Raw genomic sequence first — 13,685 nt, 5'->3', positions numbered from 1 at the left:
GTCGCCTTCTGCCTATTTTGTTCATACTTTCAAGCCCTACTTCAGTGTCATTTAAAATATCTGCAAGACTAACCTCTTAAACCGGAAACTCGGTGTCCTTAATGATGTGGTTATCACGGAAGCCCTACTTAAAGAGGTACAATACCGCGACACTTTGATGGCAATTTTAAATCTTTTTTTGACAGTTCTATTTAAGTGCGGTCACTTTCAACCCCCACAAAAATTATTAAGCCAGTCATCACAATTTGTGTTATGTCATGCTTGGTCACAGACGTTCGGTAAAAGTTTTAAAAAAACCATCCTGTATGTGATTTTGATGAAACGCGATCAGCCAGTTTGGTTGCCGCTTCAAAGCTGTAATCAAACACTTTTAATTACCTTTTATCAGCTTTTGAATGACGGCAAATATATAAATTAAGAATTGTTTTTGCAAGATTAAATTAAACGTGAATCCTTGTGTTAACCAAGGATTTTTTCTTTTTCCGTGTTTCGAAAAAGATACTCGACCAGAGTGAAAATCAGCCGCAATCTGCGATGAACGATTCAACATGGAAAGTCATGGAAAGGTCGATAGCACACGGCTTCACTTCAAAGACTTGCAGCTGATAGTCTTCTTGTCTTGGTGAATTTTCACAATAGCTCAGTTAAAATCATGAGTGATAATTTATCTTAGTTATGACATGATCTGTGGGCTTCCGGCCCGTAAATGGAATTATGTTTTAATGCTTTTTCGCGCCTTTTGTATTTCTCTTTTCGCTTTCGGCGCGATGTCGACTATAGTTGCCAGTTGTCGCTGTAACTTCCCCTCTTTGTTTTACATTTGAGCGAATGGTTAAAATTATCATGCCCGTCTCTCTAATGGAGTAAGCGTTTTCCCTATTTGGACGTTTTAAATACTTTACTCATTAAAGGACAAAATTAGAAAGATCACCGAATCAGTAAATGCTGACGGCCATTTTTATTTACAGAGGAATATTTAGAAGCACATATTTTATACGGAAATAATGTTGGTTCTAAATTTACAGAAATCACAGCATGTTGTAAGAGCTGAGTTGATCGACAGAAGTTAATCACTTCTTCTGAACAAAGCGTTTAAAAATCACGCTAGGAAATAAGTTCTTTAATATCCTCTGTTGCATATGTCAGCAAACTGCTGGATATGAAAACAGCATTTTCTTCAAAGGAAAAAATACCTTGAATCCACCAGCAGTCTTATCTTAGCATGGCAGTTTACGCACGAATTTACCATTAACGTGGTGAAGTTCCGGTGTTTATGGAGTAAATTAATGAACTCGATGATTCAGTATTTCGGTTTTTTTTTTTTTTTTCATTTTTTAACGGAGAAAGGCGTCATATTTTTTTTCTTATAACAAGGACGCAATTTCGTCAAACCTAACAACTTTCTGGGGTGCACTTAACAATTTTATTATGAGCGCGAATAATCTCCATAAAGACAACGGAACGGGTGCTTTTTGGTATTTCGTAACAAGCGGTAATCCCTAAAAAATGTATGATACGTTTAATTAAAATTTACACCAATTTTATCATTAAGAAATGTACTTGAATTGTTTCTTAAGAATCACGTTTATTTCATCGCTTGCGCAAATACGTTATAATGCCCATTAAGGTAGAAAGTCCCAGATCGTATCCTGCCGGTCGTAGAGTTCTTCTTGGTGACTTTCGCCAGACGCTGATTCTGTTGTTTGAAGACATTAAAATCCATTGAAAGAAATATCTTGCGAAGCTTAGTGTAAATTGGCTGACTCTTCTCAAGCTAACGAGGAAACCAACCGCATGATTCCACTGCATCTCCCCAAGTTGTTTAGCACAAACGATCGTAAAATTATCGAAAACGATTCCAGTTCTCTGTTTATGCAAACAGTAAATCTTTCAGAACGAGGCGGTATTTGTACTAATAATGATTGCAGAAGTTAATTATTTCGATGCCAAGTTCATTGACCAATTTGAAAATGACGGTTTTATCACTTAAAGTTTTATTTTGATCAGTCAACATGTGAATCATACGCACTGCGAGGTTAACTGGACACAACAAGCAAAGGCAGTGGGGCGTACTTACGTTTTTGAGGTCAAATGAATTTGATACGGGATAAGAACATAATTCTTCATCACCTGACGCCTAAGCCTGAGCTTATTCACTGGCTTCACGGTTGAGTTGATGCTTCCTCGGTCGAAATTTATTCTGTCCAGTCAGTCATAATGGCTTGGTTATGGGTGGAGTAGATTAAATTTCCTTTTGCCTGCGTTTGCCTTTTTTTCGTCGCATGATTCAGCTGTCAGACCTCACGACAATGCGTAGTTATCTTATCACCTCCTTTTCTAACTTGTAACGTACAATTCTTTTTCGGGAAGCTCTTTGTGGTTAAAATAAGCCGCCCAAACATTTGTATAACGAATTTTTTCTGCCCGATATTGCAAAGTCCTTCCTATACGATCCATCCATTCTTTTCTTTCATCAGCGAAGGGCGCTATTGGTGGACTGACGCTAACTTTCTTATATGATAATGAAAATCATACCATGAAGGAATTTAAGGGTGAGGATGGTCGCTTAAACATCCATCGAGTACACTTGTTAGAATGGGATGAAATCAATTCTTTTTGAGCGAAAAGGAATAATTTAATTATAACTTTCACTGTTGCAACGTGGTTTTAAATATAATGCAGATGAAGGCTTTCCGAAAGAAAACCTTTTCATTCCGGAAATTTAATTTGCCCACAAGGGTTGTAAATTTTGTTTCTTTTGTACTGGATGGAAATTCACTTTTTAGCGCAAACTCTTGACCAAACATTGTGATATAAACTTAACCTGTCTTTCCAGGCGATGAACTTGTAGAAAACTACAACTTTGTTGGGTTATCGCGTTTCATCCCTTTAAAATGTAGTGTAAAAATTAAATAGGACCGAACAAAAAAATTAATAAACAAAACACAAAGAAGGTTTAGGATTTACCAAAATAAAAGTGTTTTTATATTCCCTTTTTTCTGTCGTTTTCTTTCTACTTACACATTGAAACTAGCTTGAATTACCAGGGCTAAGTCGTTTTGACTTAGTGGGAATTTCAGACATTTCTCAAATGTACATGAGGGTGCATTAATCTGTTTTTCGCTGAAAATTATTTGCCATATGCCAGTAGATACGAAAAGTAACTTGGGGTATATGACTGTTGAACATTTGGGTGGTGCATTTGAATCCGACAAAGACTTGCTTTTTCTTTGCCTACAACTTTAAAACCTTCAAATTTATGGTAAGAAAATCGAGGGTAAAAATGTGACAACAAAATTCTCAAGATGCATGACAAGCGTTTTTTTAATAATTAAAGAAATCGAATACAAAAAAAAAAAGCATCCTGAGGTGGATTTAAGAAAAAAAATTCCACAAGACTTGCAATCAGTATTTACTCACTCGTGTACGAAACAACTTGCTCAATCTTACTGTTTACTGATTCAGAAATATTGCAATATAATTGCCATTTTGCGTGATTTGGCTATCAGTTGTTTGAGATGGTACCAAGTTCACGGAGATATTAAAAATTGATTCTTTATGAAACCCAAAAAGATGTGTGAATAAACTAAACTATAGATAATGAAAAGCCAAGTTTTACCTTTAACTTGAATGACACAATAGTTCAAATGATACGGCTGTAGCCAGCGTTCAAGCACTCTGAGCAAAGCAAAGTTCCAAATCAAATGTTTCACCTTCAATTTTCTTCATTTTGTTAATAATTAACGACAGAGCGATTAATCTTGGTAATATGGAGAGATCCCGACTTAAGTGGAAAAAAGGCTTTGTGATGATTCTGACTGAAAAATTAATATTGTTCGCCCTCTTTGATCTTGATTATAACGGAGCTTATTATCCACTAAGCACAACAAATACAATTTTGCCAATATTACAAGCCACTTGCAAAGTACAGAGTTATTTTTTTGGATGTGTACGAAGCTAAGATCAATAAAAAAAGCCGGTCGGCGCTGAAGATGACTTTAACAAAAATGGCACAACTGAGTTGTAGAATACTAATTATCTTATGCACCACATACGTACGAAACAACTTTATTTCATTTGAAAAGTTTGACGATTAAATTTAAATTCTCTAGTTCATTAAAGGTTGTTATCTTGGCAAAGAAAATTTGTGATGCTTACTGAACGGAGGCAAAAAAAAAAGTAGTGGCCGTAAAAGTTAAAAAAAAAATTGGCCGCAACTTTTAATCTATTCACTTTTTCTTAACATAACACGAGTCTGGAAAGTTAAAATAAAATTTAGTCGACACGTTTAGTTTTAATCGAGTTTTTAATCGTTCAATACTCCGGTTTTTGATGATCAAAAAGGTATTTTGAGCCAAAATACGTTGTCTGTGATCTGAAGGAAATCAATTAAGATTTCCGTGATTTCAGTCCTCATATCTATCGAATTGTTGACACAGAAGCCAAGACTTTCACAGGATAAAGCTTCCTCAGTCAGGCGTTAGCGAACCACTTTACAGGTCAACTATTTGTTCCTGTTTATATGTCGACAAATATAAGTTTCTTTCCTTGAACCTGGATGATATGCACAAATGCACGTAGTTCGTTTTGTGGGATCAAATGTTCTCTTATTTAAAAGAATTGAATAGCAGATAAATTTGGGCTGATGTACAAAATATTACCGGTTTATTTCCTACTAAAGATAAACATGGATTTAATGGCAGATGAAAAAGGCTTTTAGCTGCCTAACTGACTCTACCATTATCTAATATGTCATTTTTTTTCGGTGGTAAACAAAACAAGCCGAATATTACGCCAAAAAGTCCCAAGTCTAAAAAGTAGAATTATCAATAAAATCTAATTCTAAAGAATTGCCCTGACAATAGTCACACCCCTAACAGTTTTGCTGAATCACAATATATCTATTACTTTGAGCGTCAAAATTAAATTAATTCGATTGACTAAAAATTACTGAAGCAGTTGTGAATTTGTTATTGGGAGTTGTAAGTGCTGTTGAACCAAAACTATGAGGATTTCCGTTATGTGGCTCCTTACTTTTGTTAAAATCCACATTAGGGTCGAGTACAAATCACAATTTGTAATATCCATTATGAAAATTGAATTACGAAACATAAGGACTTGATTTAAGAGGATGTGTGATTGCGACTTTAACATGACTGTTTTGAGATGATGTTATTGAACTACAATAAAACATTCAATATCTGAAAGGTAAACAAAGGGCAATATCAAAAAGGATTTGAACTTCGCATAAAACTTATAAAGGAAGTTGACGTGCAGAGGACAAATGAACTTAGAGGTGCCGGAATTCATAATAACGGCAGGTTTGATGTATTTGTATTGAATAATCGAATTTTCTTTCAGGGAACATTTGTCTAAATAAGGATGTGATCATGAAAGGGTTTTTGTGTTTATTAACAATGTAATAAGCTTGGTTTTAGTTGACCACTCTGTTATATGGATTATTAAGTGTGTTATCGACTGATCCACATTAACCAACACTCTCCGGTAGGCTTTTCAAAAACCACTAAAACAACACTAGGAAATAGAACCAAGATCCGGGTGTTGAAGCTGAGAAGGCTTTGGATTGCAAAGTAACAATACACATAATAGTATATAATAGGAAAACAACTTTGTGTGCGTCAAAAGATAAAGACGTGGTTCAAGCTTTCGTTCAAGGCTAATCTTCTACTGAGAATCAAGTCAAGAAAACTGGCAATCAGTGGGAACTGAGAACTGTCCCAATTCGATTCCAAAGAATCTGTTAGCAATGGATGCACTTAGGTAACTTCACATTTTTACGCTCTTAATTCCGAGGTCAACCAGAAAACTGCAAGGATACAAATTTAGAAAATGACTGTTGGGGTAATTGTTTTAGGCGTTGTTAACACCTTTAACTGACGTTGAAGCTCATTGAAGGTGTCTTCTGGATAAAGCGTGCCTCAACCGCTTCAAAAGAATTAGATTAACTGAACGCGAAATTCTGGTCCGACGGCGTCCGTTATCAAGCGTTCTCGATAATCAGGACGACCGTGAATCTTAGTTAAAGTATTTTCCCAACAAACAGTATGTAGGAGAGTCATATTAGTTGTGTCAGAAGCAAACTTACCTAAGGAGATAAGCTCTGTTTTTCTACTTTCTTGACTTGAACAGTAAGTAGGACTTTTCTTTACATGGAAGGCGTTTCAGCCGGTTAAGTACTGTTTCAAGGGGTGGCTCACAGCAGCTTTCTGTCCTATTTCCGTGTTAGCTTTTCTTGCTTGGCATACTGGGGAAATCAGATTGAGTGATTGGGTTGAACAAAAAGACATTACAAGTGACTGAGAAAGACGAGTTAAAAAGCTGGTGAACATTTTTTGCACAAGTTTCTTGGTCATAAGCTGTTTAATAAAACACAGGGCAAATGGCATGGCGTCAGATGGTTATGTTACCACTGAGATCCAGCGAAAGTAGCGCCAAAAGAACTCAAGCGCGAAAATTTTGCAAAGCAGGCGTGATAATGTTTTACAAAAGAGTCCCGTCAAAGTAAGCCGCTTCGAACGCTCTCTCCCACGGCATTCAGTAAACTAGGGTGACTATGAACCCAAACCTTAGTACTAAGTTTATCTCTGAAAGATTTAGCCCAACATTACAAATGTGACTGCTCCAGAAATTTCGGCTGTGATCGAAGACTTGAAAATGAACTTTTACTCGATGACACCACAATGCCTTCTGTTTTTTCTTCCTGTCTGTGAAATCAGAGCTGGTTGTAGGGCGATGCAAGATAGGTTCCTAAAGTTTTCAAGTATAAACTGCCGTCAAAGGTTTTTCTCTTTTTTAATGAACGTCATTAAATCATTATCCAAGGCACAATTAGGTGCAATCTTTTTGTCAGTGTTTTCTGAAAAAAAAAAAAGACGATTAGGAGATGGCGCCCGTTTCTCTCCCGAAACTTTTCAACAGTGGTAATTCCCCATATTTGTTTGCGGCACTTTCACAAATGGCTTTTCGGGCTGGAAAACATCGGGAATTTTGAGAAACGAGCCCGGCCATGTTCCGAACTTGGCATGAGACTCCGGCGGCTTTGTGCAACGGCAATGACTCAGAGGAACGACGGCGGTGACGGTTCCTCGGTTTTTTTTCTATCTATTTTTGTTCAATTTTTTGCGTGTTTTTGTGAATCATAAACCGGATCAAATAGTTTAGTGTTAAGGGATAACGTAGTTGCTGTTGATTTCGTCCATCCTTATTTTGGCAACGGTTTAATGAGCCATTTTCAGTTTCACGGCCCTAGAGAACAAAATGGCCAAAAATCTCCAAATATCCTTAAATAATACATTGATTATTCATTATTAGTCTGATATAAAGTATTGATCGGTTACCTCTTAAATAGTCGTTCTGAACGAAATCACCCAATTCCTAAGGCCGTTTTTTTGTGTTTATTTTACTTGCCAAACCATGGCCGTAGCCAGAACATTGTTACTGGGACAACGTATGTCGGTGGCACTGTGTTTTGCTTCAAAGCTTATGTTATTCCTTGCAGCCATGATGTTTTAATCATGACGAGTGCCTCGGTTCGCTTCATCCTCACTATAATCTTGCTAATAACACGAAGCGAAAGGCGGAGCATTTTTGTGAGTCAGGAGTCGCCGTATTCAGAATATAAATTTTGGAGGCGAAAGAAACAGTTGTACACCTAACTTTACGATTCGCCGTTTCCGTGCAAATGGCTTAGGTATTCTACTTATATCTTGTCTGTGAGGTAAACTAAATTCTCAAATTCGTGCAATCTGATTGGCTCCGATCGCGGAAAGAAACCTGATGACTCTACTCCTGCGGAATCACTACTCATTCTTGAATTTTTTATATGTTTACATTTTTCGCAGAGAGCATTAGCATCCTATATTATTATTGCCAATCTGAGAAGAAATAGATGTATTGTCTATATCTATTGTAGATTTGTTACGAAGCAGGCGTACAGCTCAATTGGTTAGTGCGCGGCTTTCGGAGCAAGAGGTCCCCGGTTCGATCCTCGATGACTTCAACGGCTGTTTCGACTTTCCTCTGATCCGTGTAGCTATAGCTTTGAATATCCGTAAAACGGAGCACTGACAGAAGGATGGGGGTAAAGTCGCAACGTCGGCTTCCATTGATACCAGTTTCGTAACTGATGGAACTAACGACGTTAAATGGCGAGACTTTACCTTGTTTGACTGGAACTTGGCTTTAAAGAATAATTGTTTGATCAGCCTCTTTGAAAAATAGATTCATCGGAATTGACTGCTCACTGTAATGAGAAAAAAAAAGTGCGTATTCCATGTCGCCTTTGAAAAACTCTTGGCCTGTAATCTTGGATCGTATTATTTAGTACTTAGGCCATCGTTTTTTTCTAAATCAACCCTTCAATTCTGGAAAATACTATGAAATATTGTGGGCTGCCAACGAATCTACTTAATAGTAAAAGCATTCACTTAAAATTATGGTTTTGGACTACAATGATCTCCCTCAAATGACGGTGTCGAATCTTGGTTTCGAACTTCCTTTCGTTTGGGCTCCCATCCGCGCTTCGCAAGATCACAATTCTCTCAAGTTTCAGTTGTACTCGCAATTGAAACGCTGTATAAGTGTCAATTTATTTTCACAGGGCAATTTTATTTTACTAGTACTGTGCATTGACTAATAAGGTTTGTGAACGAGAACTGACAGAGTCAAGACTATTCAGTCACGAATTTAATAAAAGATGTATTTAACTTAGTTCTAAATCATCGGGCAGACAAATATTGCTTTGCTTGATATAAGAAGTAACTTGCAAATGTTTAAAATGAAAAAAGTGAAGGACAAAGGCTGCTGCAAATTGTGCAATTAGAGCTTACTAGCAAAGTAACTGATCACTTTTGGGCTTCGAATGTGAGCAAAGACATTTAGTTTTAACTTGCTTTTTGAAGGTTTGAGCCCGAAGTTGGTATCAAGAGAAGAACAGTCAAGTTTTTAAACAGCTATTAAAAAAAATACCACGCGATGACCAAAAAAAAAAGATCGATGTTCCCGCAAGTATTTAAATTTAGTAACAGTTTGTCAGAGGAAGGCGGCCTGAAATGCGTGCAAGTCGACTGAATCGGTTGTTAGGCTTCATTTAGTGAGACTTCAATGGAGCCCGTGGTCTCGGTTACAAGGCGGTCAGTGCTAAAGAGTGGATTTCTTTTGTAGAATTATCTTCCATCAAAATTCTTCGTAATCCCTGGATGTCAAAATGTCAAAAGCTGGCTATTACAAAGTTTCTTCCCAATTCCTTTGCTGAGAATTCATCACTCTTGCTTATTCTTTTGTTCATCTTCATCACTTATTTCATTTGAAATGAATTTGTTTACTTTAATCAATCTCCAGCTGGTAATGTTTGGCTTCGTTCTAAATCCGTACTTTCGAAGATGAATTTGGTTACTGACTTCTTTTTGTTCTTAAAACAAAGAGCTGTTTCGTATCTTTTTATAATTACGTTTTTTGCGTTTCTTTCTTCTTTTTTTGTTTTTTGTTCACCTGTTGTCGAAGGGATTCCTGAGCAAGGAACTCCCTTGGAAGACTTCTATATTTTCTCGTGGGTGGCAAATTCAAGTGCCTGTGCTTTGCATTTTTCTATGTTAATGATTTAATTTCCTGTGCTTGTTCTTACATAATAATTCCTTTGAATGTGATTTCTTTGAGGCAAACAATGAAAACTACTGAACCGATTTCAGGTCACATGTGTTATTGACAGTGATACTATCTCGTATCTCGTATCCCGCGTGTCATGTCCTCTTCCTCATTACATGTATTATCAATTTACCCCGTCTGACGCTGCAACTAAGGAAGCGTTGAACGACCTCTGCATTTTTACTTAATCGCCACTTAACCAGATTTCCGCTGCGCTTTAAAGTTGCCCTCGAGTTAACCACAATGCCGGTATTTATACAAGACTTTCATAATATTTGAATTGTTTAATATGGTATTGTTTTAAAACCATTGATTTCTTGTGCGGTTAAAAACACAAGCAGCGACAAATATCTAAATCTCACCCCACTGTTATTCACGAAGTGTGACATATCTCAAGGAAATATTTTTGATGATATCATTTTCACTTCAGTTCGCAGATTGTCCCTAATTGCGCGTGTTATTAACATTGTTGTTAACTTGGTAAAACATTTACCGCCTTATCGTCAGCAGATGCATCGAGTAAATGGCGATACCTTGCCAACGATAAGGTTTGATACGTGGCAATTATGTTAAAAGCGCCGGAAAATAAGCAGCGGTACGAGGCGGGATAGACCGTTTAAAGGGGTGTTTTAGAAGATACTTACCAGTGAAAGTTTATTTTAGTGTTTGCGTTAAAACATTTTTGCATTGCCTTGTAGGATTTGTCCGAATCCAAAACCTGCACTTGCTAACAAAACAAATATTCTAACAGCCAGCACTTTACAAAACGCGGTAGATTGATTGGCACCTACAATTTTGTCAATTTACTTTCTCTGACAAAAGCCAACTTACGAGAGCAGTTTACTATTTGCAAACAGCAGGCTATATACATCACGCAATTTGACCAGAATTTTAAATATTTTGCCTTATCCGTCAATTTCTGTCGGAAAAGATAAACATGGGAAAGTATTCTGTTGTTTTACCACACACTTAGTTAACCTTCAGAGAAAAGTGAATGTTTGTGGAAAAGGAATTCTTATCAAAGACCTTAGAAATATGACAAGTGTTATTTGGCTCTTTGGCCTTAACAGGATTTGGTTTCGAGAGTTTTATTGGCACGGAAATTGAGCGATTACTTTGACGACTCATTTTGTCGGCAAGATCAGACAGGTCCTGCTTGATGCGTCAGTCACTCGGCAAATGAGCGTAAACCAATGACTGTAAAGCTTCCCCAAGTGTGAGACCCTTTGTTCCTGCAGCCCCTCCTTAAGTCAGACTATAATATGCTTTTCTTTTTTTGTAACTTTTTTCCTCGGACTCGTTTCCATCATCAAAAACTGCTTGCACAGCTAGGTCTTATCTTTCAACTCAGCAATTATTACAAAGTGGGGTTTTCTTGCTAGAGGACATTAGGTGCTAATCGCTATAACATCTCATCGCCACTTGAAGTTGTCAAATCATTCAATTAATTTGGATGACAATTATGCGTGCACGCAGCAATCAAAACAAGCTCATACACCGACAGTGATTTCTATTGTTCGGCCTTACTTTACACCGACATTAATCCATTCCCCGACAGGGCTCCCCATAGTCTTGTGTTATACACTAGGCGAGTTCACGGAGCGACTAGAAATCTCGCAGTGCATAGCAAAACAGACTTTGTAGCAGAATGCAATGCAATGATCGCTTTTCGATTAACTCTCTTATTGATGTCAGGAGTCGAGGTAGTCCAAGCAGTCATTCAGAGGACTTTCAAGGCCTTTCCGCCGCTGAAGACGAATCTATACAAGAGGCGCGACATGCCGTAACTTCTTTTAGTGTCAAAGATATTTTGGATCCACACAAGTTTAACGCTCCCAAGAGGCGGACAAGCGAAAGCGACTCAGAAACTGAAAGTTTCGACAAAGAAGATGCCAAAAATGATCCCCCTTGGCATTCATTTATGGCGACATCTCGACTCAACCGGGCACATAAATCAAATGGTGAGAAGCTTGTCACATTCACTGTTTTATGGTAACTATTAGGTTATCTATTTTTCTTTTCCTTATCTTTAAATTCAAGCCAAGTTACAGAAGTAACGTATGGCTATTTTAGTTCACTAACTATTATTTGAATGCACTCACAGTGTAACACACTTTAAAACAATTAAAGACACTTGAAGAAACTTCAAGTTCTGCCCGGCGTTACAGCTCAATACACGAACGATAGCCTCAGTTTTGGTGAGATCGCATTTGAGTCATTAAGCGTAAAGCATCAAATGTCGAGGGTAAATTTAGCGTGAAAATCAACTGAATTACTCAGTTTTAACAAAGTACACTTCTATCGTTTAACCAATTAATTTTCTGTTGATAATGCCTTTTCTAGATACAGCGCAGCGGTGTCTTTTTATTTAACTTCTTCATTAAAATTTCTTTGTTAATCTATAACGCAGAAGTCCACTATTATAGGCGTTTGTTAAAAGTAAACTTTAAAATTTCCTCCACATAGAAATTGAGAAGTTTACGGAAAAAGAGAAGTTCGCAGAGGAATCATCCATTCTCCAGGAAAACGATGAAACTAAATCAACAACGGCTTCGAAATCAAAAAGAAAGCGAACCGCCTCGGAACGCTCAAAGGAAGGAAAACCAAGAAGGGCAAGAACCGCTTTCACGTACGAACAACTCGTTGCTTTAGAAAACAAGTTTAAGAGCACGAGATACCTATCTGTTTGTGAAAGACTAAACTTAGCGCTCTCATTGAGCCTGACAGAAACGCAAGTGAAAATTTGGTTCCAAAACCGACGCACAAAGTGGAAGAAACAGAATCCTGGTGTGGATGTTACTGCTCCACCACGACCTACTTCTTTGCCGCACGCGCCTTCAATGACAGGATATGGAAGTGGAATTTTATGTACATCGCAATGTCCGGCCACGCAGATTCACCACTTCTCTCACTATCCAAACCCCGCCACTGCCCACGCTTTACCGTGTATTATCAGACCGCATCCAACATACGGACATTTGTAACTGAATATCAATAACGTAAACTAACAAAGCTTTTTGGATATAAATGGGTTTCAAACCAGAACTTTGTACAGAAATAACACGTATTTGTGATATAACGACAAAATTAAAGATTTCTCCCGTTGTGAGGTTGCAAGGCTTTCTATATACATCATTGAACTCTAATATTGCTAACGCGTACTTACAAACGCTTACTGACTCGACCCGACAAAATGAAAAACCAATCAAATGATTGTTGTAGGCCGTCACACGATTAATTCTAATACTTCTTACCAAATGACTTATTGCTTATTGCCGTTTGTTTCATTCAGAGAGTTGAAATAGTATGCTAAATATAAACTGATAACATAGGTGAGTGTAACCTGCAAACCAAACTTACACAGCCGTTATTTCATTTTAATGTCTGATCTTAGTTTGACGGCTGAAGTGGTTTTTCGAAGAATATTGTGGCTCTGCATCCTAACATTAAGTACTCTATAACGATGATTCTCACTGTAGAGAAAGTTAGGAATACTCTTATTGTTTTGGTGTCAGCGTCAGTGAAGCTCGTGACTGATTCGCCTAGGCTTTTCAGTAGAACGGCTTTTGAAAGCTCTAGAACCATGTTTGAGCAAAAGACGCTGTTTGTGTGATTTTCTGCCGAAATTTGTTTTTCTAATTGGCAAGGAAGTTTTCCCAAACTTGTTTAAGTACCGCCTTCTTTGTCAATCCATTACGGCGCAATTTATCCCCACAGTTGGTAAAACTAGCCAAATCGACAGCCGCAATTTTTTTGTTTTCTTCACACAATAATAAATTTTGAAATTTATAGCTTCCTGGTGTCGGCTTTGTTTGATCCAGTTTTAGAGCGGAAAAGTCTTATTATGTAGTATAAACTTTACTCCTACACCTGGTCTCTAGCCACATAAACTATGCTTCGTTTCAAAGCAAGACCTTGACTTTTAAGCTTGGTAACGGATGAAATTTAGATATTTTCAAAACAGCTTAAGTGAAGGTGTATTGGGAATATTTGCTTTCAAATATGATGCTCTCTCAAAGTTT

General features: G+C 37.4%; 1 protein-coding gene across 2 annotated transcripts in view; it reads left to right on the top strand.

Annotated features, from left to right (window-relative positions):
• LOC138041038 (NK1 transcription factor-related protein 1-like) overlaps positions 1-13,452 on the top strand; it is a 25,086-nt gene extending 11,634 nt beyond the window's left edge. Inside the window, exons 1-3 of one of the 2 annotated variants that reach the window (XM_068886814.1) lie at positions 5,531-5,781; positions 11,359-11,624; positions 12,130-13,452. In XM_068886814.1, coding sequence (XP_068742915.1) covers positions 5,768-5,781; positions 11,359-11,624; positions 12,130-12,647 — 798 coding nt within the window. In that variant the 5' untranslated portion in view covers positions 5,531-5,767 and the 3' untranslated portion in view covers positions 12,648-13,452. Of the gene's footprint in view, positions 1-5,530; positions 5,782-11,358; positions 11,625-12,129 lie in introns of those variants that run through there. The other variant, XM_068886813.1, reaches the window with a different exon arrangement.
• The last annotated feature ends 233 nt before the right edge of the window (positions 13,453-13,685 follow it).

Source organism: Montipora capricornis, chromosome 3 (assembly GCF_036669925.1).
Source record: "Montipora capricornis isolate CH-2021 chromosome 3, ASM3666992v2, whole genome shotgun sequence".
In the NCBI taxonomy this organism is placed as follows: domain Eukaryota; kingdom Metazoa; phylum Cnidaria; class Anthozoa; order Scleractinia; family Acroporidae; genus Montipora; species Montipora capricornis.
This window is presented reverse-complemented; position numbering and strand designations above follow the sequence as displayed.